At 33.9% G+C, this 27758-nt stretch overlaps 1 protein-coding gene across 5 annotated transcripts in view; it reads right to left on the bottom strand.

Annotated features, from left to right (window-relative positions):
- Positions 1-2118: 2118 nt before the first annotated feature.
- Positions 2119-27758, bottom strand: part of LOC129791367 (out at first protein) — a 59383-nt gene continuing 33743 nt past the window's right edge. The window contains exons 5-6 of one of the 5 annotated variants that reach the window (XM_055829517.1): positions 13933-14085; positions 2119-2144 (exon numbers count right to left, since the gene is read on the bottom strand). In XM_055829517.1, coding sequence (XP_055685492.1) covers positions 2134-2144; positions 13933-14085 — 164 coding nt within the window. In that variant the 3' untranslated portion in view covers positions 2119-2133. Of the gene's footprint in view, positions 2145-8280; positions 14086-27758 lie in introns of those variants that run through there. The other 4 variants (XR_008750678.1, XR_008750679.1, XM_055829516.1 and 1 more) reach the window with 4 other exon arrangements.

Here is a 27758-nt window from a genome sequence, read left to right as displayed (position 1 = left end):
CAATTTAGCATAGAAACAGGAGATTTTTTGTAATAAATCTTTTACCAAAATTTTCTTTTATAAATTAGGGAAAAATGGGAATTTCCTGCATTGCGGCTGAGGTATTTCCGCTGTAAAATTTTCTTTCAACTTTTTCATAAAAATTCGCCCCATTTTGTCACACTTGTTGTGCTATTAAAAATAATCCCTCTTTGTCTGACTTTATGGAGGACTTTTTATATACATACATACCTTACCTATGTATGTATATACCACAGAGATACATGGATTTTTAAATGGTTTTATATACACACAGAGGGACTATCCCGGGGGATTTTATTATTAACACAGAGTTCATAAAATATGTGTCACGTCATAAGAGTATTACTATAAAATTAATAATGCCTAGAGTGGTGGAAAAAAATTACATGGAAATGGCAATTTCAGTGTATTTATAAAATTTATTATACGTTGAGCTTTTATAATTTGAAAATAAAAATTGTCACACGGTCGGGTCGTTGTCCGTGCAAATATGCAAACCACAGGGTATAGGGGAGAAGAGGGTAGAGATATAGGAGGGGGTAGGTATTCTTAAAGTAGTACCCACTGAAAGTAATAGTTTGCAATTATGGTAAATACACATTTGCACACAATTCCTTAAAGCACGCAGGGAAATTGCCAAGTGCCGTGTGGGAAATGAGGGGGAGGGGGGGGCATGTTGTTGTATGTGGGGAGAACACAAGACTTTGGTCCTTATAATACTTTGTTGTTATATATATTTTGATGTATGAGCCAAGTCCGGGACACAATACGGGAGTGCAAAAGGGAGAGGTGTAAGTCCACCATATATAGTGTAGGAAAAGCCCACTCCTGGCTTTGAATGCCCTCTCTCTCTCCTCAAATGTGAGGCGGGAGAGGCCCACTTGAAAAGCCAACCCATGCAATATTAATAAATCATTGCAAAACAGGGGGTATTTCTGCAACAATTTTGTATACCGGACATGTAAATTTTCCCTTTTATCGTTATTCACCCACAGAGGAGCTCCTATACCTGCCTTGTCTATACCATACCACTGTGCATATATCAGATTGCAGTGCGCAAATAGGAAATTTAGATATGGTGGGTGTTTTCTCTCCATCATCAGGAAGCTTCTGCATAAGAAATTATTCACACACACACACAAAATGCCCCAACTGGCTGTTGGTTTGGGAGAAAAATTTATGTTTGAGCACCACTTAAAGACCCTCCCCCACCCCTGCATCCCTCAGTGTACAGAATTTTCATCGAGGTGTCCGGAAAAATGGTGGGAGATGGGGAGAAAATTTCACGTGAACATCGGAGAAAATTGATGAGTTCACAAATTGATTTACTTCACGAATATCGCATGCAATTCTTCACGTCACAGCGGTACAACCACCCACCCAACCCATCCACGTCGAAGCGTCTTTGGAACTCAATAAAGAGCAAATTAAGAGGAGCTTTGTAAATGCATATACTTTAAGCACCTATCCAAAATTTTGCATCTTACTCTTGCAAAAGACTCCCAACAACGACACAATTCTCTGACTTTGCAACCTCCGTTTAAGTACTTTATATTTGTTGTAGTTTTGCTACACATTTTGCTTCAAGCTTGTTTAATTAAGTATTCATTGTTCTCATACACGCACAACATTTTCCCCCAGAAACATTTACAAACTTTATCCAGATTGTCATCTGTGTACATATATATAATTCCAATGCAACCCCCTGCGGGTGCTCTGGGGAGCTTTCTATTATTTATTGGTTAACTATTAAGTTCTTTACTCTGCTCAGGGGTTAGTTTAGAAGAGAAAATGAAATATGCAGTTTGTTTGCCTTATCGATGTTGTGGAGAGAGAAAAAATATATATAGCAAAAGCTCTACAAGGATATTTATTAAAAAAAAATTATAGACTTTGTACCGCAAGGAGAAATTGAAATTTTGACTACATTTATCAGCTCACTGGCAGGTTCTTTGTTACCACATGTAAAGCTATATAAAATTTTTCACAGATTAAAGACTTTACTTTCAATGAAACTTTAAAGTTTGAAGCATTATTCTCCTCTTTAGCCATTGAATTGACTATTATGTAGGTTAAAGAAAGCTTTTCCATTTACCAAGGTGGATAAAGATGTCATAATAAATCTGTAAGAAATACAACTTTTATGCATATAGGGCATATAGTTCAAAATACAAAAAAATGAGAGAGATTTTTTCCTATTGATTTCAAAAAGCTCATCTTTGTGAAAAATTGCAAGAGAAAATTTACCATAAACCGGATTGCAGAGAAATATCTTGAAACTTTAATATGATGAAAATAAATGGATGAAATTTTCTCAAAGCTCTGTTATTCATTATAACGTTGAAACACCAATTACTTTGTGGAAAAAGGATCTCATATACAGATCATTTCCAGCGTTGGTATGAAAATTTCACTGATATTGCTATCGAATGAAAAATTTCTTTAAACTTTATTTGAACAACATATTGATTGTAAGAAAATTGTTTGAATGAAGATTTATTAAATAAAGAAATTCACCCACTTCCAGCCACTGAGGAAGGCCCGGATGAGGGTTGAAAGCTTTGGGAAGAAATCGTACTTTATTGGACGAAAAATCGAATTCACGCCAGGAAACAACAGATAGTTTACAATTCAAGCTCTGAAAGTTGAAAAATATTTTTGTAGTTATCAAAAATTGTGTCATAATAGAGAATTATCTACCTAAAAAGTTACTCTTTTAAAATTGAAAACGTTTCAATCTGAGTAGTTAAAAAACGAAAAAGTTTTTAAACCCTTTTGCGTTTACAATAATAGAAATATTGAAACATGCGCTCTTTTTATAACAATATTAATTCTGTTAATGCTTTAAGAGAACGTTTCACAATCAGAACGTCTTCTTTTGCCAATATTGTGGGAATTAGATGCATTTCTAACTTGAAAAATCATAAAATTATTGAAAGTTTGGGAAAATTAAATGTTTCACGTTTAATTCTACGTATGACCCAAAGAACGCGAAAGGGTTAAGTTAAATTAAGCTGAAATTCAATATTTATGCATTTCAATATAAGGGATGGTCTGGTCACGTTATTTTGGAAACTCTACAGGAACAAAATGGCCAAAATGTGAGAATTACAAATAATTTTTTTGAGCACAAGAATTTATTTTCTAAATCGATAGTACTGAATTCTTATCAGTATTTGGTCATTTAACAAGAGTACAAATGAATTTCGAATTTTTGGTTTCAAAATTGGCTTGAAAATCGCTTTTGAAAGTCCCCGAGTTCTATTCCGGCTTTTTAGAGCTTAAAACATTTTGAATCTTTTTCTTATTTCTCGGGACTCATAAGCTCACAGGATGGTGCTAACGAAAAGCTCAGCAGGAATGTAGCCAGAAATCTATTCAATGCGATGCTTTCATAAACGCCAAAAATGAATTTAAAAAAAATTCTTTTGGTTTCAAAAGTCCCCTCGGCACACAGAAGAATCACTAAACCCCCAACTGAACACAGCCCTTCACCAAAATTTCCCCATTAAATTGCTCCTCTACTCGTATGAAGGGATTTCAAAACAACAAAAAAATTGAGAAGTTGTGGCAAATGATATAAGTTAAAGTTTCCACACCCCCCGCTCCCCCTAATGGGGATAACGATAGAGTATCATTTATCAAGAACAATATAGACTCCAACACATTCAACGATTTATTACTGTCAAATACACACCACAAAATGTTTGGGGATGCCCTTTAAAACCTCTTTCACCAGTATTAACATGCTGCGGAACCCACCCACACATAACTTTTGCTCTCCTCAAATTCGTCTATAATCTCATTATGTTTGGCCCCAGGATGGCGCCATGCGGAGGGGGGTGTGAGAGCATTGTGACGTGGTATAAGTTTTTCATTTTGGGGAAAACGAAATATTAACACGCAGCACCATTGTGGCACTTCTTTATAATGGCAAAAATATATTTGTATGAGAACTACTGGTGAAACGATGAGAAGACGTCCACCAAAAAGTTTTTCTTTCCACGAAACAGCCGGAGGAAGGAAAAATGGGGACCTTTTGTTGGAGCACCAGCATATACAGCTGGGCATGGGCAGGAGGGGAGAAGCTTTGGGTTAAGAGACTTGATTTTTTAGTTGTTTGCGTGAAAAATCGTGATATTTCAGCAAATTCTCCACATTTTTTCCTTAGGAATGAAATAATAAAGAATACCATGGGAGGAAATATTACAACATAGGAAATACGAGCTATATACAGAAGAAAAGTTTTCCTGCAGCTGGCTTCTGTTTTTCACCATTGAAGCTCTTTTTAAATATATCATATTTTACATTTTAATATGTTTGTTGTATTGCAAAGGAAAAACCAAAGGGAAAAACATTTTCACAAAAGAACAAGTTGAACTTTAATGGGGGTGGTTTATATGCCCTTTTGAACTCTTGTAGTATCACACGCCACTATCCTTCAAAATGGATGACTTTGGTGCAAGATACTCTACTCAACCACCCCCCTCTCCTATTTTTCGGGGAAAATATCCCACAAAATTGCGCTCTTCCGCAACTCATTCGCATTCGCTGCGTCTCTTCTGTGTATGAAATTAATTTTCGTGGTACTCCCCAGGGTGTCATATAATATTATTTGATGTTGTGTGCTCGCGCGGTGGGATTTAGACAAAAACGTGGTTATCAGAAATTTCTCCTCGCGTTTTTCATCATTTCCCACCGCCCACCCTCCCACAAGCCACGGGGATTCGTGGAGAGGATTTTAGAATAGCCCATGCAGTATAGGAGGCAACCCCCTTTCACAAAAAAAAACTCCATCACACTCGTGGAGCGTTGCGACGAGGGGTGGGAGAGGGGAGAGGGTATGGGTGGTGGCAAAAGGGGTGGGGGCGGGTGTATTTGTTTGAATTCAGCATGAAACGTGATGAGACTACTGGGGAAAAATTTTACGATAAAAGCAATCATAAATCAACGCTTCAATTGTTGCTCTTCGGCTCCCTATCGAGTGGATCCCCGGGCCGTGCAAAAATACTCGCTCTATACCAGCAAAGGCACAAAAAAAGAGCCCCCAAACACAGCGAGAGGGTGTAAAAATTCAAATTCATCAATAATTTATTTGGCAGCGTCGCCACCCCCGCACACTGTCTGCCCACATTCATGATTACTCGCCTTGAGTACGCGCGAGGAAAAGCCTAATGGGTGAACGGAAAAAAGAAGCGAACGTGTACGCAAGTTGTACTGAAAAGACCCAGAAAAGACTGAAAATTGATTGGAATCATCGCAAAGAAGTGTACCAAAACACCCAATTGTATGTTTTATCTTATATATTCCACCACCCACGTCTCCATTGGGGAGATCTGTGTGAAAAGAAAATTCCACAAAAGGAAAATCAGTGTGGAAACTCTATGGAAAGTGGGAGGATTCAGCGGAGGATTTGGGAGGGATAACTCAATAATATAATTGAGAAAATTTGATATGTCCATCACAACTGCCATCCGTCATCGTCCTCATGCTGTGAGATAATATTTTAAGAAAAATATTTTGAGTGAAATATTGAATTTTTATCGAGCACGGAAAGCTGCAAGAATAAGCTCGTAAAATCCTCGGAAAAGCGGTTAAAAGGAAGCGAAAAAACAAATCTTTTTCTATGAATGTTTTTTCAATGAAAATTCTTTTCTTTTAGTAAGGATAGAAAGGATATAGTAGAGGTGTCTCTATGGATGATGTGTTAATAAACTTTACCCTTGATGAAATGTTGCACAGAGCCAAAAACTTACGGCTAAAATTATGTAGTTTGTTTTCAAAGTAGAAATTCATTTAAAATTTCAAAATAATCTTGCACGTAGTGTCTGAATGGGGCTTTTAACTGTCTAAAAAAAATGTTTAATACATAGTTTAGATCTTATGTAAAATATTCGAAATCCTTGGAAATTATTTGAAAAATTAAAGGAATTATTCATTTAGGGAAACGTGACCGATTTCGACCACCATCGGGCTTTTTAAACCCATTAAACTTTAATTGTAGAAAATTAGTCAAGTAAAAAGAACATTAAATGGGCTTAAAAATGGTACAAAATTTAAGAATATTGCTTTTTGTTTTGTACCATTTTTTTTCTCACTCTACGCGGGCCTTTGGAAGTCAGAATTAGGCCACGTTTCCCTACTTTATTTGTAGAATTTTACATGCCAAATATTTTAAGCTAGAATAGGAAATTCGGGGTAACTGCCTGATTTAAGTAATAGATAAGAATTAAAGTATCCAAGGCCCTATTCAGCGACCAACAAACCTTTGAAATTCGCTTGAAATCTTAGAATTTCAGGACAAATTTCAAAGATTTTAAGCGAATTTCAAGGGTTTCTTGGTTGCTGAATACGATCAATTAAGAAAAAAAATTCCAAAGTCTGTAATTGGTGTTGAACTAAATTCTATTCTTATTTTATTCTTTGTTTTCAAAATTATTTTAAGTCGAAAAATGCTTTCAAATATCTGTTAAACTTCAATCGTTTCCTATCGGAGAAACCAGGCGTCTCCACTGTCTTTCCTTATTACTGACTTCTCGCCTAAAATAAAGCAATTGAAAGCCCCTCGAATGTAAACTCCTACTCCAGATTCCTCGTAATGTAATAATAAAAGAACTTATAAGAGATGTCTCTTTAGTTTTCTCAAAAGAAAACTTTTCTTCATGCTGAAATTGAGGCTTTTGCAAAATAATACGGGGGAATAGTTTAAATATGACCTTACAAAGAAAAAACAATTTTGTTTAAGGATGATATTACAGTGGAAAGTTAAGAAAGTAACATCTCCGTAGGAAAACTATTAAATTTTTACTTGAAAGTTTGTTTTATCAACGAAAAAAATCCCTTCAGGATAGCATTTGAGGAAATCTTCCCTTCAGTGTTGTTATTAGAATTCATTAAATTCTCTCCCCGTTACCTGCACTGCGAGCTTGTACCATATAACTCTACGAAAATCCTTACGATGGTTTGGAGCATCTGCAAAATGCAATTAATTTAATATAAAACATTCCAGGATTTTGCAATCCAAACGAGCTCTCCCCCTCCATTAATATTAATTTCATGAATGACTGTATGAATGTACATATTGCTGCGAATTCTTCTGTGTTATTTTTTTTTCAACCAAAAACTTTTGAAAACTGCAAAATCAACTTCGCGGTATGAAAAGTTTTTGGCTGCAGAAAATTTCCAACATTCCCCAATGGAGCTTCGCATGTTTGCATTTTATTTTAAATTGAAATCTCTCCGTAAGTGGATTTACATTTCGGTTCCGTTTTAGATATTTATCTTGTTAGTCCCAAAATAGGGATGCCATTCCAATGAAATTGATGTAACAAGAAGGAAGAAACATTGAAGTACAACAAGTTGGAGGAGAAGATATTCTTATGGGGGGTCGGAGAGAGAACTTTGCCAAATGGGAGGGGTGCGCTCTAAGTGGACAGTTTGTAGGGTTGTTGAACCCTTTTTCCGTCTCATACATATTTCTGGTTCAGGAATGCTTCGAGAGAAACTTTAGCTGATCCCTTTTTTCACCTCATGCTTTTGCCGAAACTTTTTGGCCAAACGAAATTGTATTTCCTCATTCAATTTCCCATTTTCATCTCCTGTGTGTCACTCCAGGCAACCTCTTTGCTCGATTCCATTTTATTAGTAAAATTCGTCCTAGATTTCAAAAATTTCTATTGGAATTTAGAGACTTTTAAGAACGGAAATTTATTGTAATTTACCTCTTGTGTCAAAGAAAAAAAAAATCTCGTAAAATATTGAAAAGAGATTAGTTTGTTGACCCATTTTGGATAAAATACTGTTCCATCGTTCATCTTTCAAAAGTGTAAGAGAGAAACTTTGTAGAAATTATATCTAGGTCAAGTTGGACGAATTTTAAATGGATTTTTTTAACCCTTATGCGTCTATTGGATCGTCTTTTGTTTTCTAATATCATTGTTTGATTTTTGAATAAAATTATGTAGTTTTCTCTTGCTTCCGGCGCTGCTTACGTCTTCCTTCAATCAATTGTACTTTCCGGATATTTTGAGTCCAGAAACGTAATATATTAACGGCTAAGTATTTTTCACAATAAAATAGCCAAAGTGATTTTTTTAATTACCTAAAGAAAACACAAATTAAGTTTATTTCGAAAGCTTTTTTTAACGTGATTCCGGCAAATTCTTAAATCGATAGATTACCAATTTAGAATTTTATGCATTTGAAGTGAATTCCTCACCGACTTCAGGACCAAAAGGTCACAGCAAAGAAAACTATTCCTTTATGAAAAGAATCAAAAAATTTTATTGATTTTTTTATATCATTTTGTCCCTCAATACAAAATTTATTAAATCATTTTTATAGTTGTTGTTTCCATTGTTTTTTACGTCAATATTTTCAGAGCTATGTGTTTGTAAATGAAATCACAAGAAAAAATCATAATTAGCAAATATTCGATGTAATAAAATTGATAACGACAATATTGCCTTAAAAAGAAGTTGTGCTGCCATCTATTTGACTAAATAAAATATCCTTTCATTCGCTTTTATTACACAATTACCGCATTTTCCTCCCCAACATAGCTATACCTACATACATAGCGTATGTGTGTTGGGAGGGAGAGGGGGCAGGACTGATGGCAGGCTATATAAAAGAAGAAAACTTCCAAGGAAAAAGGGATAAATTGTCTTTTCATGTCAAACTGCGAGAAATTGAAAAGCTAAACGGATTTACTCTCCCACGTTGCAATATTTTTCTATTAGTTCCATTTTTCACTCTTCTATTCACACTTTTCTCTAAATAAATACCACTATAGGGTTCTTTTTTTTCTTTTTTTTATTGTGTTGAATTTTTCTCATTTGTTTTTTACTCCGTTCCCTACTCTATATAACCTTTTACAAATTGTCACTTTGAAGAGAAAAGCTAAGGCCACATAATCAGATTCTCATTTACGCAGAACGCAAAAAAGGAGGACAAGAAAATAAATCAATGAAAATAAATTTTCTTCTTGCAAAATAAATATAAATTTCTCACCCTCATCATTTTTTTTGCGGGGGTTGGGTGGCGATTTGGGGTTGCCTAGAGCGTGTTGATGATGAAGATGGAGGAAGAGAGCCCTTTTTGGCAAATAAGCTCCGGATTTGATCGACAGAGTGTAAATTAAACAGGCACACACACACAGAGGGAACTGAATCTATATTTGAGCAGTGTTCCGGTATTGATTTATTGAGATGGAGGGTTTGATTCTATATAGGGGTTGATGAATTCAAAAATTGATACATCACACGGTGCTTTCTTTCCCTTAACTAGCCCACAGTAATTAAATCACACGTGTGTGTGGATTTAAGTTCAGTTTAAATTGAAACTACAGTGCAAATGCAGAAGCTTGAAAGCCAAAATGCAAATTTTCACGTTGGACTTGCAAATCCAGAATGATTAATGAAGCCGTTCAATGAGTTATTCCCACCCACAACCAAAGAAGATTTAATATTCAGTAGTCGAGATGTGGTTTGGGAGGCCAATAGCTACGATAAATATAGACATTTTGTACATCCCCTCGAGGTAAGTTTAAGAGGGTTTGCTGACCAGACAATTCACGCCACAGGCTCACACACTCGACGCCTGAGTAGATAATGGAGTTCATAATTTACCAGCAGTATAGCTATATATGTGGTGAGGAAGAGGCCTCGCCCAGGATATCAATAACCTCTGACATCATCATATTTGTATTTGATCAAACTTTCGGTACATCCTTCACCATTATTTCCTCCTTTTTCCCACAACTGATAATGACTTGAGTAAATGCCCCAAAGCTACATCGTTCAGACACTCCAAAGACCGAGAGGGATGCCCTACCACCCACACACTTCGCGCAAAATAGTGCCTGGGTGAGATTTCTGCCAGAGAGAGGGCGGAAATGTGGGGGATGGTTGAATCAATTATGGAAAATGAAGAAAAAGAACCATCTTCGATTATACTTTTCACCATCAATCACTACGCGAATTTCCCGTTTCGGCAACCCTCCCCAAATGTTTTCTCTAACTCTTCAAAATTTTTTATAAATGTATATGTATAATATATAACTTAACCATCAATCAATAAAGTCGATGTTGAAATATTTCCCGTGAAATTCCTCACTCTCCACACACTTTTTTTGTAGGATAAAATTCCTATGAGAAACTTTTTTTTACATCATCCACGCAAAAATATTAGAAAGGTAAGAGAAGGAAAATATTTCTTCAATTTCAACAATCCCTAATAGCATTTCCCGGAAAATTTCACCCAAAAAAAAACTTTCTATCAATTGCCCACACCTTCCCCCATGGGGGAAAACTTCCTGAGAGAGCGGAAAGTCCGCGCCTTTAGAGTTTCAAATTCGTGGGTTTCATAGTACCTACCAGGGAATTTTTGGGGGAATATTGGGGGGTATTATATGTATACCCCAAATGAACGATATATCGACAAATCAATGAAAATTGCTTTTCTGACGAAGTACTCCCTCAAAAAAAAAATCAAATAGCTTGTCATTACGGAAATATCCGTGCAATATTGAGTTATATAAATGTCGGAAATGCTATATCACATGCTCAAAGCCAACATCGTGATGGTAGTTTGCACATAAAGTATACATAATTTGTGCTTTATAACATACCAAGGATTATTTATGAAATTGAATGGAGTTTAGTGGGGATGATTGGGTTGATGAATAGCAAGGAAAATTATTAATTTTTTGACTATTTTGGGGAAAATTTTCAAAATTATTTAAAAGGAAAAGGAAAAAAAAAGAATTCAGAGGTTGAATTGCTCCAAAAATTCATTAAAAAATTGTTTTTTGTGTATTCAAATAAATTCTATTGAACTAACAGAAAGAAAAAATAAAATTTCAGCGATTTTAGGACATAGTTTGGATGATTTAATACCATTTTTAAAAGGAGCTTATTCATTTTGGGATGAATGTGTGTCTAGTTGTCGGCAATTTTGTCATTTTGACGTGAAAGTTTCAGATTTGTCATTTATTTTTTTTTAAATTATTTTTGAAGCTATGGAATCAATTAAAACACCTCATGAACGGGAAAATAAGATAAGAATCATCGAATAGAGCACTAAAGCATATGCTCTATGTATATAAAAATTGTAAATCAAAATGAGATTTAATGTGGGCGTGGCTTTACTATTCTTAGCAAAGCTTTCTTGAGCTTTTAGTCATGTAAAATAAAACAATAAATCATCTGAGTATTATTAAATGTTTTACAATCTTCCATATTATTTTTTATGAATGACCTCAAAATGAATAAATTCTTTAAAATCCTTCCTTGATATTTTACCTAAAGATTAGGCTAACGATAATAATTTCAATACGCCGTTACACAAGTTCATTACATACATACTACGAATGTTATATAGAGTGAAAATAACTATGTATGTATGTAACTCAATAGGGGTTTATTGATACCATAAAATACAAACAAGTTAATGAACTGAACTACATTTAAAATCTGTCAAAAGTAAATTAACCCCCCTTTTGCCAATATTTTGGGCGTGAATTGTCTAATTTTCTGATTGAATTGTTTGTCATCAATTGAAGTTTGGGTTACCTCCATATTTGGGTTTGCGCGATAACATCAAAGAGATTTTACCCGCTTTTTGCCACTATCTCGATGCACATTTTATATTGAATGGGCCTCCCATATTTATCTGCTTATGTGCAAGTTGCAAAATTAATCCACTTCACAAAATTTGCTATTTATCATTTTCCAACTGACACCCACCACCACCATCAACGGGGGAGAAAAAAAACGTACCTGACCCAATTTGTCGGTGATATTCCAACCCCTGCACAATTGAATCAATTGATTTCAGTTGATTGGCACAAATGATAATTACGATATGGCACAATGCCTCCAACTTTGTTGTATATTTTGCACCTGCACACGGACATCGGTTCGTGGTATAATTAAACAAATAATACACTGAGGGTGGAATTTTTTTTTCCGGAAAGCTTTCAAACAGAAAAATCCATCCCCTTCTTCCTCTTCTTTTTCCCCTGTTGCATCACCCCGTGTATTTGCCTGTGTAATTTTTTTTGTTAACTCTGTCGCACAAAAAGAGCATAAAAAAAGGGGAAATATATTGTGAAAAAAAAAACCTCCATGGAGTTTTAGAATAGAAGAAGCCTTTTTTTTTGCTAAAAACAAGCAAATAAAAAAAATACGTACCAACTAATAAAAATGGCAACATTGCAAAAATATAAACCATTCAGCACTCATTCAGTATGCGCTCAGTCGGAAAATTTACATATAGAAGCTATGATTAAATTCATGTTTTCTTTCCTTTTCTATCCGTCTGTGTTCACTGTTTTTTTTTCTTCAATCACAAAAGTCTCACACATGCACCAACAATTTTAACGATAAGTTTTGTAAAAGAATAGCTGAATCCATTTTGAAAGTTTCCAAATTGTGTGTGTGTGTCATTTTTAACCCTTGCATGATCTTTTCCAGTTTAGAAAATATACATTATAGCCTACAATATACTTTTTCTTAGCATTTTCTTTTCCATCGTTTCTTCTTTTTCTTTTAGTATTTACAAAATTACATTTTTTTTCCACCCCAGCACACACCCTCGATGTTTTCCCAAAAATTCTCTCTCATCCACTTTCACTCAAAACACGCAACATGCCACAGAATTTCGTATGGTTGGATGAAGTCTTATTTTTTTTATATATAACTTTCATTTAAATTTACATGTTCATCCAATTTGCACTGCTACACAGAGTCAACGTACCTTTTACAGGTATCACGAGTCTGTTTGTGGGTGTGTTCAAAAAGTTCTTTTGCTTACTATAGGACTTAAGTGAGGATACAAGCAACTACTTATTTTTGATTGAGATAATTTTTTGAATATTTATAATAGACAAATATTTGCTGGCTTTTCCCAGCTAATCCCAAAGGAAAATTAAAAGACGAGATCAATCGTTTCCTGATTTTTTTCTTCGAATAAAGAATTTTCCTATAAAACAGTGAATAAATTCCTTTCTCTTTGAGTATATTTTCCGGTAATTTAATCACAAACCTTTCAAAGTCAAAGAGTATTTTTTATTAATTCAAAAAATGCAACTCTAGAGGGATTTAACAAGTTAACGACACACTGGAAAAGCTTAGGAGAAACTTGATTCAAGAGGAGCTGGAAAAAACTTTTAAAACAACGAATATTTCCTTAAAATGAGAATTTTTTTTTGTTAGTTTAAATACTTGCATAGTAAAAAATTGGAAAAGATCTTACAGCTAGAGGTTTTTCATTAATTCTATTGCTATTCATTTTTATTTTTTGAATTTATTGTGTTTGGGCAGTTTGGTTGAATTTCCGTTAAATTGGTACTAAATACACATCAAGTTGGTCAAAAGAAAATCTATGGCAGAACTTTATGGCACGAGCACTAAAATACTTTATAGATTAAGTCTCTTCTTCAAAGAACACGATGCAAAAGAACTTTTTGAACACACCTGTCCTAATGATTATGCACAAAATTTTTCAGTTTTATGTGAATTTAATGAAATTTATTATTTTTTCCACACCTGTGTAGCAGATAAAAGGGATCTCTGTGGAACTTTCACACCGCCCCCCCCCCACCACATCCTCAACCCGCATTCTCACCATTCAGCTGCATTTTGTTTTATGAATATTTTAACATTTGTTGACAAGTTTCATCGTTGCAGAAGGGTGTAGTGTCCGTGGAATATAAATGAAATTCCACATTGGGATTGTAAAAAAAGGATGAATGGAAATTAAATCTAAACAATGGTCATTCATCCCAGAGGCATTGCTGCTTCTGCCGTACATAGTAGGAGTATTGATGGCATTTCCGGCACGTCTTAATGCCACACCGGTAGCTTGTGGTACCTGACGCCATGGCACCATCTTGCGAATCCGGCTTACCTTTGCAGTACTTCAGGCCACACGGATACCAACCGATGCACATTTCCAGGAAGCACGTGCACGGTGCCCAGACACCCGATACTTCGCTACATCGTGAGGGTTTTGTCGGCGGAAATTGCCGCAGTGCTGCCTCCAAGTTGGATATCGATGAACCTGCGAAAGAGGAAGAAGCAAAAAGGAGAAAAAAAACCAAGTGAGAAGAAAATAAGAAAAAAGTGAATCTCGGAACTTCTTCATCTCTCCACTTTGGTATCCGCAATATTATATAAAATATTGATAAGGTGCATAAATCTAAAATTCATTGATTTCCTTCCCTCTGCACCAATAAAATCTGCACCCTACCCCACACGCTCTCTCCCTCCTTCTCTTCCTGTCTCTCTCTCTCTCGAAAATTAATATATCCGCAGTAGCAACGTGGTTGGAATATAAAATAAACACACCCCTACACCCCATATACAGCCCCAAGGGATAGGCGCATTTGTGGACCATTTATCATATTACAGCAATACTTCCTGCTATGCACATTACGCATCACAGAACATTGAGAGTAATTCGAAAATAATTCGAAAAGGAAGTACAAAATTTATTATAATTTTAGGGTATTATTTGTTCCATTGCAAAATCCATACGAATTAACCAGCCAATCCCGGAAATAAACCATCATAACATTGAATATTTTCTCAATATTATTCAATACAAATTATATATTCAATCTCATAATACATAGCATTGTCGTATATATAGCAATTTTGTTTACAATGCAAAATATCCATTTCTGGGTTATTGAATTTATTGTTTGATTTGGAAAATTTGCATTAACCCCTCAAAACATTATAAGGGAGACAACAACGATTTATTATTGTAGGGTGACTACATTTTATTTAGCTACTTGTCAAGTTAAAAGCGGATATATTCAAAATTATAACTTATACATACACACAGAAAAAAAATGACAAAAAGTGGCAGTCAAATCGTCAATTTTTGCGAGTGGGCCACTCGCATAGACAAAATACGAATATTTCACTCGCACTCATTCGCACTATTTCTCGAAAATTTTCACATTTATTGGACCGAAATTGAACATTGAATTCTATAAATACTGATTTGCTCAATCACTTACACCAATTTAAAAGCAATATTTCTTCCATAAATAGCATTATTTGCCCAAAATAGATAAATAAAAATACAATATTAATTGATAAAATTGACGAGAAGAAAGCAAATGTTATAGCAGAAAAAACATTTAAAAGGTTTCTTTCACAAACACTAGCGCCGCGCGGAAATTGGGCGGAATTACCAATTTTACACATGATTTTTATTTTGTTAATTTTTCATCTGGAAAAACTATTAAAACACCAAAAATCATTATCTGATCTCATGTAAAGGTCCACAAAAATAAAATTTCTTCTCGAAAACATAAATTTTCGCATATTTTTTAAAGGATGTCACAACCATAGAAAAAATAATTTCTGCAACAGAATTTCATGACGATATGTCGTAGGATAATCCATACTTTTTCTTTTTTCGTCATTAAATAATTTCATAATGACTTTCAAAGTTTGAATTATTTTTTATAATTAAAAAAAAAAAAAAACAAAAGTTAATTAATAGACCCTTAAATAAGGCTGTGTTACAAAATCTTACGTCGCAGGGTTACTTTAAGATAACTTGAACTACTTTAGAAAGGATATTTAAAAAATATCGTCAAAAACTAATTTAACTTGATAATGTTTCATAAGACATTAATTTAACTTTATAAAATAAAATTTAAGTCAATCGGACGAACAATCCTAAACCGAAATGTCCGATCATAAATATTAAAGCTTATTATAAGCTTAATGGTAAAATATGAAAGTATATTACATAATATGGTTACGTTGATCAATTTTAGATAAAAATTTTTAAGCAATTCAAAAATGGCCGCCATTTTATCCGAACTTTTTTCCAACAAATGTAATGTAAAATAAATATTTTATTTTACAACCACGCTTTTTGGATGATGTTTCTCACATTTCCCATAACCATAAACTTGTATTTCACGCGAATATTATTTTTTTTATTTTAATTATTAATTTATTTGTTTTAATTTAGGAAAATATAGATCTTATGAAACGTTATAAAGCCCTATTTTGTAGAATCAAGGATATGAATTTAAAAAAAATCAATAATAGTTTGGTATGCAAGATGGCGGTCAAAAGAATTTGAGGGCGAAATCCCGACTGAAAATCCTTTCTAAAGTAGCTCGTGTTATTTTAAAGTAGCACTTTGCGACATAAGATTTCGTAAAACAGCTTAATTTAATTTTCTATAAATAATTTTTGGTTTTTTTTTTTGTAATTATAAAAAAAATATTTGCAAAATTTTGTAAATGATTGGATATATTAAGAATTTATTCAATGACGAAAAGAGAAAAAGGTATGGATTATCCTATGACATGTCGTCACGAAATCTTTTTGCAGAAGTTAATCTTTCAATGGTGTAACATCTTTTATAAAATGACCCAAAATCATACGTGTATGATGAAAATGCTTTTTTGTTGCAGGAAAACCAGAAAAAAAACGTGTAAAAACGTTTTCTGGACTGAATATCTCATATACCACGTCTCTAGAAAATCGTGTCAGTGTTCTTTAGATGAGGCATTGCGGTAACGGCCAAAACCAGGCGCCTCCATCGCGATATGTAATTTATTATGAACGAAATTATCGTCCACCAGGCGCCTCCATTACGATCTACGAATGAATTTAAATGGTTACACGCAGGGAGGGAACTAAATGTAAATGGACGGGTACATTTCATTTAATTCTTTATTAAATTATGAAAATTAAATCAAGTTAATCGTTTGAAATGAGATATGCGGGGAATATTTTAGGTTTTGAATTATTCTTTGGGAAGAGCTAAGCTAAAGTTAGTTATGCAAAAGTTTCGAAAAGCTCTGAAAAACAAATTTTAATATTTTTAATGATTTTTTTATTTAGGAAACTACATTAATTACCTAAGAACTTTGTTAAATCATAAAATAGATTGTGAAAGTTAGTTAAACTCGGATTTTCTATTTTCTTGTATTTTGTACACTCTGAAAATTCTTTTTGTTGATTTTGGGCGCTTAAAAATCCTATAAAAAATTTATCTTTTCACAAAATTCGAATGGATTCGAGCATAAGAGCTTTTACACGATTTTTTTAAGTATTGATCAAGAATTGAATTTTCTTGGCAATTTTAAAGTCAAACTTCGCAAAATTAAAAAAAAAATTCTATGAATATCAATGCTAAAATTGTGCAATAAGAAAATCATAATGTAGACTCTAGAATATGACCAAAAAATGCTCCAAAACAGACTGGAGCTTTCACTAAAACTTCTTCTTCAAATATCAAGTTTTTTGTGAAAATTAATTTGCATCAGTTTCAATATAAGTCGACATAAAAACTAATAGTTTAAAGGAGAATTTGAATAAAATATATTTGAATTTTGATTATAACTGCAGACGTTTCAATTAAGCTCTTCATTGAAAATTGATTTTGAAACGAACCAAATAACCAATTCCTTTATATACTTATACCAAATAACCAATTCCTGTGTGAGCTTTCAAGCAGCATCTGCTAACTTTAGTTTGTGGTACTTTCAAATGGGGAACGTGTCTAAATTTTTAATACAACTATAGTTGAATTTGAGAAATATTTGCAATTTTATCTGTTTTGATGCTATAACATTCCCCAATATATTATGGCACGTTTGGTGCATGTACGTAGTATTTATTTAGTAATGTTAAGTGCAAATCTGTAGTAGATATTGGCAAAGCAATTTCCTTTTTCTTCTGGGTGGAAATTGAAACGAAAAGCAATACTGTAATTGCACACAGAGAGAATGGAGTAAATTTATTGTATGGGAGAGAAAACCCCGAGCACACCAGTTGATATCATCAACTATGAACACAATTAGTAAATGAGACTAATTCCAAAACTATCCTCATGCTCCCACACAAGTCGCCCCCCCCCCCACCCCCGTTTTGGAAAATCCAGAACAAACTTTGGAAACATATTGAGATTATAATAACCTTGCTTTTACCCCCGATAGCACTCAAGAGGAGTAAATTCATGCACAAGAAATGAATTTATGTAACACACTTGACTCTATTCCGGGATCTCTATCGCCTTTACTTAGTTTCCTATTTCCTTGACCGAATGGTCCATTGCTATCTGATTTAATTTCTCTTGTTCTCAATCTCGCACCACCACACAAATTTATACTTTCTCTCTATATATATTATCTTGTACCACCCGTTCTCCACAATATGTTCTTCATACATATAGGAGTCGAACATGTTCTCTCTATTTAACCAAATCCTATACTCCTCTATGCTACATATAGCACCGCCGGACTAACAGCACTCCCCCTATTTTCTATGGGCCACCCACGTTGTCCACTCATACTCCAAATACATTTATTTGCCAACAAATCCCAGTAGATACATATATACACATTTACAAATCCATTTGGAGGGAAGCGTTACTCTCCAAGTACAAACAAGAACTCGATCGGGCATCTCGCCCAACTCTTTTCCCTCCCTCCTTCCACCCTCCGCAAAAACCATCACACCCCTATGGGCTCATGTCTTTGCCTTTGGCGCCAAACCCACCTTACCAACCATATATACCACAGCATATATACACAGAGACCAAATACAAGAGACTATAGGGAAAACAATAAAGCCACACGAGATAATGGGGACCAGATGTCTGGATTTGTGAGTTCCCTTAGTTCCGCCGGACATCGTGGAAATTTAATGGTGTGTCTACTATTACATACATACCTACCTACCTACCTACCACTTCTCTCACTCTCTCAAAGCCCAAAAACGAGCTTTCGTGTATTCAAGCCCATTTCGAAGATCTAAATTATTGTGGTTCCTCCATATTTATCAGCAGACAAAGGTACCCACCTTACTCTATATATATATAGGTACATCTCCTATATAACGCATTGTCCTACGAGCATGACTAACATAGGTTAAAATATGCCACAGCACAAAAATCTTAATGGAATATCACCCCTTTTGCGTCCAAATTATGCGCCCTAATGAAATTATATTTCACTTCCCACCCACAAAAGTTCCCTTACACCTGCTTTTATTCATTACTGAGGGTGTTTTTAGAATAATTACATTTGGCGGTGTTTATTTTTCACCGCGTGTACCAAATACCAGAAAGAAGGTCAACGTTGCTTGACTTCTTTGTTCTTTTACAACATTAATTTTTGTGTAAAGGAAAAAGCCAAAAGGAGACACTTTTCCCGCGCGAGGAAAAGTCCCATTTCAATTTTCTTTTTCTCTTTAAATTGAATAATTTTTTTTTAATCTCATCTCCTCATCATTAAAATTAATTTGGAATTTCTGCTATAGATTTTTTATTTTGATTAAAGTCTCCTTGAAAAAAAAAAAGCTCACAATTCGTGAAGCTTTCTGGTTGTTTGAGATCATTTAAATTTAGCAAAATGAAGATTTTTTGGGGATGAATTTGAAATTATCAATTTGGTTGCCTTCCTAAACTTTTGAAATAACAGCTTAATGCTTTTTTGGAAGTCCAATTAGACGATGATGGCTTGAAGGATGTCTATGATTAATCATGGATGAGTTGTGAGGTCACAAAACTTTTGATGGACATTAACGCCTTGTATTCTTAAATGAGGCGTTAGGTAAGAATCTAATTTAATTTAATTTTAATTTATTAAATTTAATTCTATAATCCTTAATGTTATATTTAAACATTTAATTCAATTTAAGAATTGAATAAAAAACACATTAAATGCTCAGCCATAAAAGCAAAACTGCTATCAATCTTAAAATATTCAGAATAAAGAAACCATCTAATCAATTTTTTCATTGAAAAATTCAATCATATCTGTTCAAAAAATTGCGAATATATATCACATCATTTCATTCTGAAAACTTTCAAAAGTTTCAATAGTAGACTATATTTACGGTAATTCTAAAAGTTTCTCTCTATACAAATTGAAAGCACAATAGAGAGCTTTTTTTGTACAGAGAAATATCCATAAAAAGAAAATTCATCTATTTTTATAGATATCATGGTGAAAGTTTAAAAGAGGAAAAGATAATCACTTAAAATCCTAAAAGCTTTCGAACACTTTCCGCTTAGCTAATGAATTCACCCTGTTTTTCGATCATCCCCCTTGACGGAATTTAATTCACCAACTCATCTTACTTTCCGCCACAAGTCAAAAATATCCGCAGCATCTGAAGAGTGCCAAAAAACACCCCACCCGCCCCCCGAGAAAACTTTTAATCACTTGAGATGTGATAAAATACTCATTAGATATTCCAACCACGAAATTTTCGTAATTTTTCCTAGATTATAAACTCACTCCTATAATTTTCCCATTTGCAGTCCCAAGTTTGCTTTCCTCTCACACTCAATTATTATACTTTGCCCACCCACATAGACACATACGTTTAGATCTGATATATAGGTAAAGGGACAAGCTTGTATGGGTCACGACTTTCAAATGAGTTTTTGGTGTCCCATGTCCTCATCCTGTTTTCTCCTCTACAACAAGAAAACCTCGCCAAAGTCTCTTCCCCCCCCCATTCTCATCCTTGATGACTGACTTTCGAATGATTTTCCCTTGTGAATTTTCCACCCACCACACTGACGAGGTGGATACCATATAATTTGCATGCAAACGACAACGATACCTACATCACCCCTATACGCACATAAATCCCCAAAGTCTGTGCCTTGTGCCATGTCTGGTGGATGGCTATCAGAAAAGTTTTTGAGTAGCAAAACCACCCCAACGTGCTCTATTTAGTGGTTTGAAGATCTTCTCAATTAAATAAATCTCATTGCTGGGCTCAATCCTACCTCCCCCGCACAGACAAAAAGACCGTAATGGTTTTGGGGATTTGAGGGATTCATTTGAAAGCATCGCAGTGTGGGGGAGTACAGGTAAAAACCACGCTGAACAATCAGGAAAGTGGTGCAGAGGTAAGAGAGAGAATTCCTCAACCATCCGGGGATAATTTAACTCAATTATCTGACACTTACACCTACTAATTTTTAAACTCAAAGTAGATGCAGTTATAAATCTTATTAGAGTTGTGCACAGAGCCATTTAGAATCACCACACTTCGCCACATTCGCACCCACTCTACCACGAAAAAAAAACTTCCCGACAACACATTAACGTGATAAAGTCAGCAAAGTATCTCTCTGTCTCCATTTCACATACATTTTCCCGCGCCACATTTAGTGTTACATAAATCGCAAGGAGATAAAAAAATGGGTGATCGATGAGCCTCGATAGAGCTTTTTTTCGGAAGTATTATATAACGTATATCGAATATAAACTATATATATTTTTCAACAAGAACTTTTTTGTGATGAAAAATTGACAACGACTGTTAACACACTCAAAGTTAGAGAAGAGTACGTACAACACAACAAAAAAGGGCTCCATGGGGGGCGGGGAGTGAACAAAATGTTTCACTATTATGTTGGACATGCAAAAAAGAACTTTCCCTATATTGGAACATATCAGTTTTGAACGAAAAAAAAAACATTAACCACAGAAGTTAATATCAGTAGAGAACCACATTTTTGCCTGTAGCCCTTGTAGACAGATATTTGCAATTTTTCCCATTTTTTCCTTCAGATTAATATATAGTCCGCAATTTTTCCACATTTTTCTCTAACTTTTTTTTTCGTTTATTATTTCATCTCTACTGCCCCATTAAAAACACGCCCTAAGCCTTTTTTGTGTGCATCGTACAAAGAATAAAACGTCATTTATTTCGTTTTGTGCCTTTGAGCTGCTTCAGGAAAATTTTACATTTTATACAAAATTGTATATATACTTTGAAGAGGGAGAGAGTATTGAATGTTGGAGTTTGCAAATGGGAACGTGTTTTGGTACAAAGGATCATGGAAAAGTTTATCCCATTCCTCCTCCACTCTTTAAACCAATTGAGCAACAATTTGCAAAACAGTATATAATGTTGTTGGGGAAATTTTTTGGAACTATTTTAAAGGCATTAGGAGATTTTAAAGTGGAGCAGTTTCAAATTGCGCAACATTACTGAAAACTTTTTAATTTTCTTTTGCAGGAATTCCTGCGTTTAACCCTGGCACGAATAAGTTAAAAATTATTATTGAGCAATCATTAGAGTTTAGATTAAATAATTAGGCACTGAAATTAAAAGAGTTTCCACCTATTTTCACGTAAATTTTCCCTTAAGTTCAAAAGCTTTTAGTGATGGGTTTATGTTGAAATCAAAGAGAGTTGCATAATTCCACCCGGCGCCTCCACTGCAATCTCTTGGTTTTAATGTATTTAAATGTAATGAAATGGAGACGCCCGGTTGTTAGCATATGAATCCATTTGCCATGCATTTGCATCTCTGTTGAGAGCTTTCAATCAAGGATATTTCTTTAATATGCTTTTAACATTGAAAATTTTGTCTAAATATTCCATGTGGATCCTACTAAAACTACATCAATGAACTATTTTGAAATTCTAAGCATTACAAAACCCCAGAGAAGAGTTTTTTCAGTATCCATCCCCTTATAAAAAAAAATGGCCTGTATAGTGTAGCAAAATCAATAGCCCCACAAAAAGTTCCCCAATGATTACTCTATCCTTTTTGCGACAAAAAACATCAGAGCCACAACAACCAAACGCAGTGTATATAATCTCCTTTAGCCGGAAAGTCATAAAAACTAAATTGAAAATTGCCCAAGGCATAATCTTCGGTTCAATGTAGGTTTTTGTGCCGGTATGGTGCTCCATTCATTCCCATATCCGTGCCTTTTGTTGGAATTTCGGTAATAAAAATTTTAATTAAAACTTAATCGCTGTACAGAACAAGAGTAAAACACTTTTGGGTGCAAAATCAACCTTCCTAAAATACCATCACCATGCAATTACGGTGAAAAAATTCTCACTATGAACTTTCCAATGCGGTGGATTGGGGCACAAAAAAAACCCATTGAGAGGGTGCAGTATTCATTAATTTATTCTCCAGCATGAAAAATTCTGTGAATTGGAATCATTTTTTTGTGCAAAATCTCTCTTTTGCTGCACTTTGTGCATCTTCATTACCATTTTAGACTAATTGAGTGGAATTTATCGCAAAACACCCATTGAACCGAGTTGAAATAATAAAATTCATCACTCTCGGTATACCGGAAATCCAGTCGTTCTATAAAAGTTTATTAATGACGTTTAAAAGCAATATCCGGAAGCTGTAGGAATTGCAAAATTAATTGAACTACATACACATTGAATTTTAATTCAAAATCATAAAAAGCGCTTCCATCATAATAAATTTATTCACTGACGTAATATCATAGAAAATGTCAATACCTACTCATGAGTACGGTGGAGGGTTTTTTTTGTTGGCACGGAATGGGTGAAAAAGCCAAAAACCTCTAAATGGGTTCCCTTCACTTTGATTTTTCCCCTTGAGATTACCCACGAACGTGGTGAAAAAAGTCTTGTAGGGAAATCTCCGAGACCTTTCTAATCTCATCTATCATTGTCGGCAATGTACATCCCCTCGGAATGGTCTATTATAGAAAACCACCGAGATAAATACTATACTTTTCTTACAAATGTCTACGAAAATGGATACATTGGAGGGTTAGGAAAAAGATTCCTGTTCTAAATCATCCTGAAAATGATTTATACTGTAAAAGGGGGTTGTATTGGGAAGTGGGTCGAATTTTTGGATTTTCTCTAGATAATTTAGCAGTTACATTCACATTTCACACCGAAATCAAGAACAATCCTTTGAAAATAATTTTAATTGAAGCCCAAAAACCAAGAGGAGTTTATCTGAACGAAATTATTTGGATTATCGGAAATATGTGGATGATTCTCTAAGGAAAAATAAATATTAGTCTAAGCCTAAAAATATTTAATTCAAGCCAAATACTAGTAAATTCAAACTGATTAGTTCTAATTTTTGGCCAAAAAATAGTAATTTTAACCATAAAAAAAGAGTAAATACAAGCCAAAAAATATTCATATAGTTTTCAGTCTTAAAACATCTTAAATTCAGGAACAAAGTTAAAGAAAAAAGACTTAATTAAAGTCTTTAAATAAAAATGACTAAATTCAAATCGAAACGTCGTAAATTAAGGTCTAAAAATAAGCAAATTCAAGCTGAAAATTCCTAAAGTTGTTTTATGATTTTTCCGGTTTTGAGCACAACATATTCATTATATTAAGATGATTCATTACAGCAACCAAAATATTTGCCGGATAAACATCTCTTACCAAAAACTTATTTTTTTAAATAATTTTTTAAATTTATATTTAAAATAGAATTTTAAGAAGCAAGAAAATAGAGTTTTTTTTTTAAGAACAACTCTGGCAGAACCCAAAAATTTTTAATTTATTTTAAAAGATTTCACCAAAATATTCTCCCACAGAACTTCCTTAAATTCGACCAAATCTACCCATATCTACTGTAAAAATTTTATTATTTACATTTTGTTTTCAAATTGTTTCAGAAACATTGGAAAAACTTTTGTGTTGAATCCCTTTTTGACCTCAAACTTTCTACCTAACCCCGCACGTATATATATTTCCCAAGTAGTGATTACCGTTCTCCCTATAAAGGAGCACTAGGAAAAAAAAGTCCTGTCCCTCTGTATGCAAATGGAGAGGACAATGTAATGGTGGGAAAAGGTATTCCGGAAATTGGGAGTAAATGGAAATGTCTCAAACAGGTTTCTTCAGAGGGATTTTCATCTTATATTTTCACCCAACATCCTTTTCGTATCGTCCTTTTCCTTTTCTGCCTGCCTCGTGAGTTTTCAACTCCAACATTGAATTTATAAACTTTTAACAGATGTTGTTTTACCATAATACCCCACCCCTCTTACACCTTCCCGCCCCCGCATTATTATTATAACCATCCAGCACTTTTTCAACAACAACAAAAAAAACTTCCTATAACTTTATTATTTCAGTGAAACCCACGATAATAATTTCCCTATTTATACCAATTTCGGGAACTTTTCTTCATGGGGATCTCATGGAAGAAAATTCTAAGGTATTTTCTCAATTTTGGTAAAAAGAAAAGAAAGAAAGTAAGCTGTAAGTAGTTCCACAGAAGCTTTAATCCACCTGATGTGGAAATGTTAAAAAAAAATCTCTATGATTTTTATTTACTTTTTCCTTCATCTTCCGAGAATAAATTCACATGAATTATTCTTTGTTGGAATAAAAAAAGAAATAAATGATTGGAGAACTTGCATTTTATCTGCTAAAAGCTCAGCAAGAGAAAAAATTATGTAGACAAATACAAAATTCATCCCACATTTTCACTCCATTAGTGCGAGTGGATTCAATGGAAACATGAACTCGGGATTTTTTCCTTTTAATATTGATTCCCATTGGTTTGGATTAAGAAACGCAATCATTTACAATCGTTACCCACGTAGAGTGCATAAAAATAGCACCCATGTAGAAGAATTGTTGGGAGCTTTGGTCTACACAATTGCGTCATGTTTATTCAACAGACATTTTCCAGCATTCCTCAAATGGTTTTGCTGCATGCAACCTATATATGTATATATATAGGTAGTTTTGATACCTGGGAGCATTTTAATTTTAAATGGAAAATGGACAAGAGTGCGCAAGAGGTGAGAAGAAGAAAGAGGGAAGAATGTTTAGTGAAAAGGAGCCGTTTAAACAGCAAAAGCTTTCTCCTGGGAAAAAGAAAATCTGACTTGAAACACCTATAGACTAAGAAGGAAGAGGAGTGATGGTAGCATTGAACCAGATCGTATTATTTCTACCCTCAAGGAATCAATATAGAGGACCATTTTGAAATCCATTCAGGAAGGTAATGTGTGTGGTTTGGACAAGAGAATTTCCTCCTTACCTCCAACCACACCTGCGTGTATGGATTTCAATTAAATTCATACACACACCAAAGGTCGATTTGGAGTTGGAAATTCGTCACTTTCACCCATCTAAAAGCTCTTCCACCTGTCATGTTGCAAAAAGAACACGATGCGGTGAAACAATTTCATCCATCTTCCACCCTCCCAAATGGATAAATGCTGTTCACCACTGACCCTTAAAAAAAGCACATAAACACACACAGACATTTTGATAGACACATTACACAATTTATCATTCTCATCCTGAAAGCAAGGATCGATTCAATAATGTCATCTCATTGGGTGCCAGAGGGACTGTCGTCTTTTTTTTCCTTCTTCCTCCATCGTCTTATTCCCACCAGACTAACGCACTTGAATACCATTTAATTTTATTATCTTGTGAGGTTTTTTAGATATAAAAAATGACTTTATCTTCGAACGTATATCAAGAAGCATTGTGGAATGAACTTATAAAAAAAAGCTCTCATCGTATTTTGAATAACATAAAAAACATACATATTTATTGTTAACACAGATATAAGAGATATATGGGACATTTGAAGTATTATAAAACATGACATAAATTGCAAATGAATACTTAAATATTCCTGTTGTTTATTATTCATACACATTATGGTAAGATCACGTGCATTTCCACAATTTACGTGAAGAAGTAAAAGCACGTCCATCCACTCTGTTTTGTGAGGTTTTCTTTTTTTTTTCAAAGGTAAAGTTATTTAATTAATTTTAAAATCTTTTTAGGGTTCACCTCTGTGAGGAGAATTTATAATGACAAATTTTAAGCAACTCATAATACTGTTAGGTATGTAAAAAAAAAGCTCATACTGCTGAAACTTTTTTATTAGAATTAGAAGAAATCGTATTTCAAACTTTTCAATTCTTCCATTAAATTGATTTTTGAATACTATCGACTCTAGTGCAAGTTTTTGAATTTATCAGTAGGGAATTATGGCGGAAATAAGAAAAAAAAACATATCTTTAAGCTTTCCAGCAACGCTTCCAGCAGACTCTATTGTGAATACCTACAATTAAAAGAAAGTTTAGCGCTAAATAAGAAATAAAAAAAAGAAAAAGTTTTATGAAATTCCTTTACCTTTGACTAAAAGTTGGTGAAAAAATCTAAAACAATTTAAAAAAAACTCTTGAATTTTTTCAAAAAAAAAAAAGTTTTTGAGCTTTTACGAAATTCTTCAATTTTTGTTAAAAAAAAAGCCTTTAAGGTTGTTTTTTAATTTTTCTCACGAATACTAAATCTTTTAATTTTATGATAATATGAATTTTGACGAAACATTGCTGAAAAGCATAAACATGCTATTATCTTCTTATTCCACGCATTGACTTCACACTGACATCAATTCTACGTATTTTGAGAATTTTTAAGCTTTCTTAACTCAACTTTCAGATGAAATTAAATTCGTGGAAAATGAGTATTAAATGGAAAAAAGTATCTCAAAATTTAGTCAAAGCTTTCATAAACTTATGCACTTTCTACGGACTTTTAGTTTACTTAAAACTTCTCTTTGAAAGCTTCTTTTAATTCTTTCATTTTCACAAAAATTCCTTCAACACCATCACAAATGGATTTATTGAGATTTAAAAAATAAATTTAAAAGAATAAAATAACAAATAGCATTGAGGAATTTCCTGATTTTCCTCAATTTTCTCACGCATAAAATTAACAACAAAGAATGACTTTCCTAAACAGTTTACTCAAATTTTCCCTCTGCATAAAACCCATTCACAATCCATTCATATAAAATTAAATTTAGCTTGTTTATAGCCACAAAATAAATTGGATGGTGAATATTTTACAGCAATTAAATCACTTTACAGCACGTGTAAAGGAACCGCCATTAAATCTCTCCCATGGTTTACGTTATACAAAAGCAAATGTG

Source organism: Lutzomyia longipalpis, chromosome 2, assembly GCF_024334085.1.
Source record: "Lutzomyia longipalpis isolate SR_M1_2022 chromosome 2, ASM2433408v1".
Taxonomy (NCBI): Eukaryota; Metazoa; Arthropoda; class Insecta; order Diptera; family Psychodidae; genus Lutzomyia; species Lutzomyia longipalpis.
This window is presented reverse-complemented; position numbering and strand designations above follow the sequence as displayed.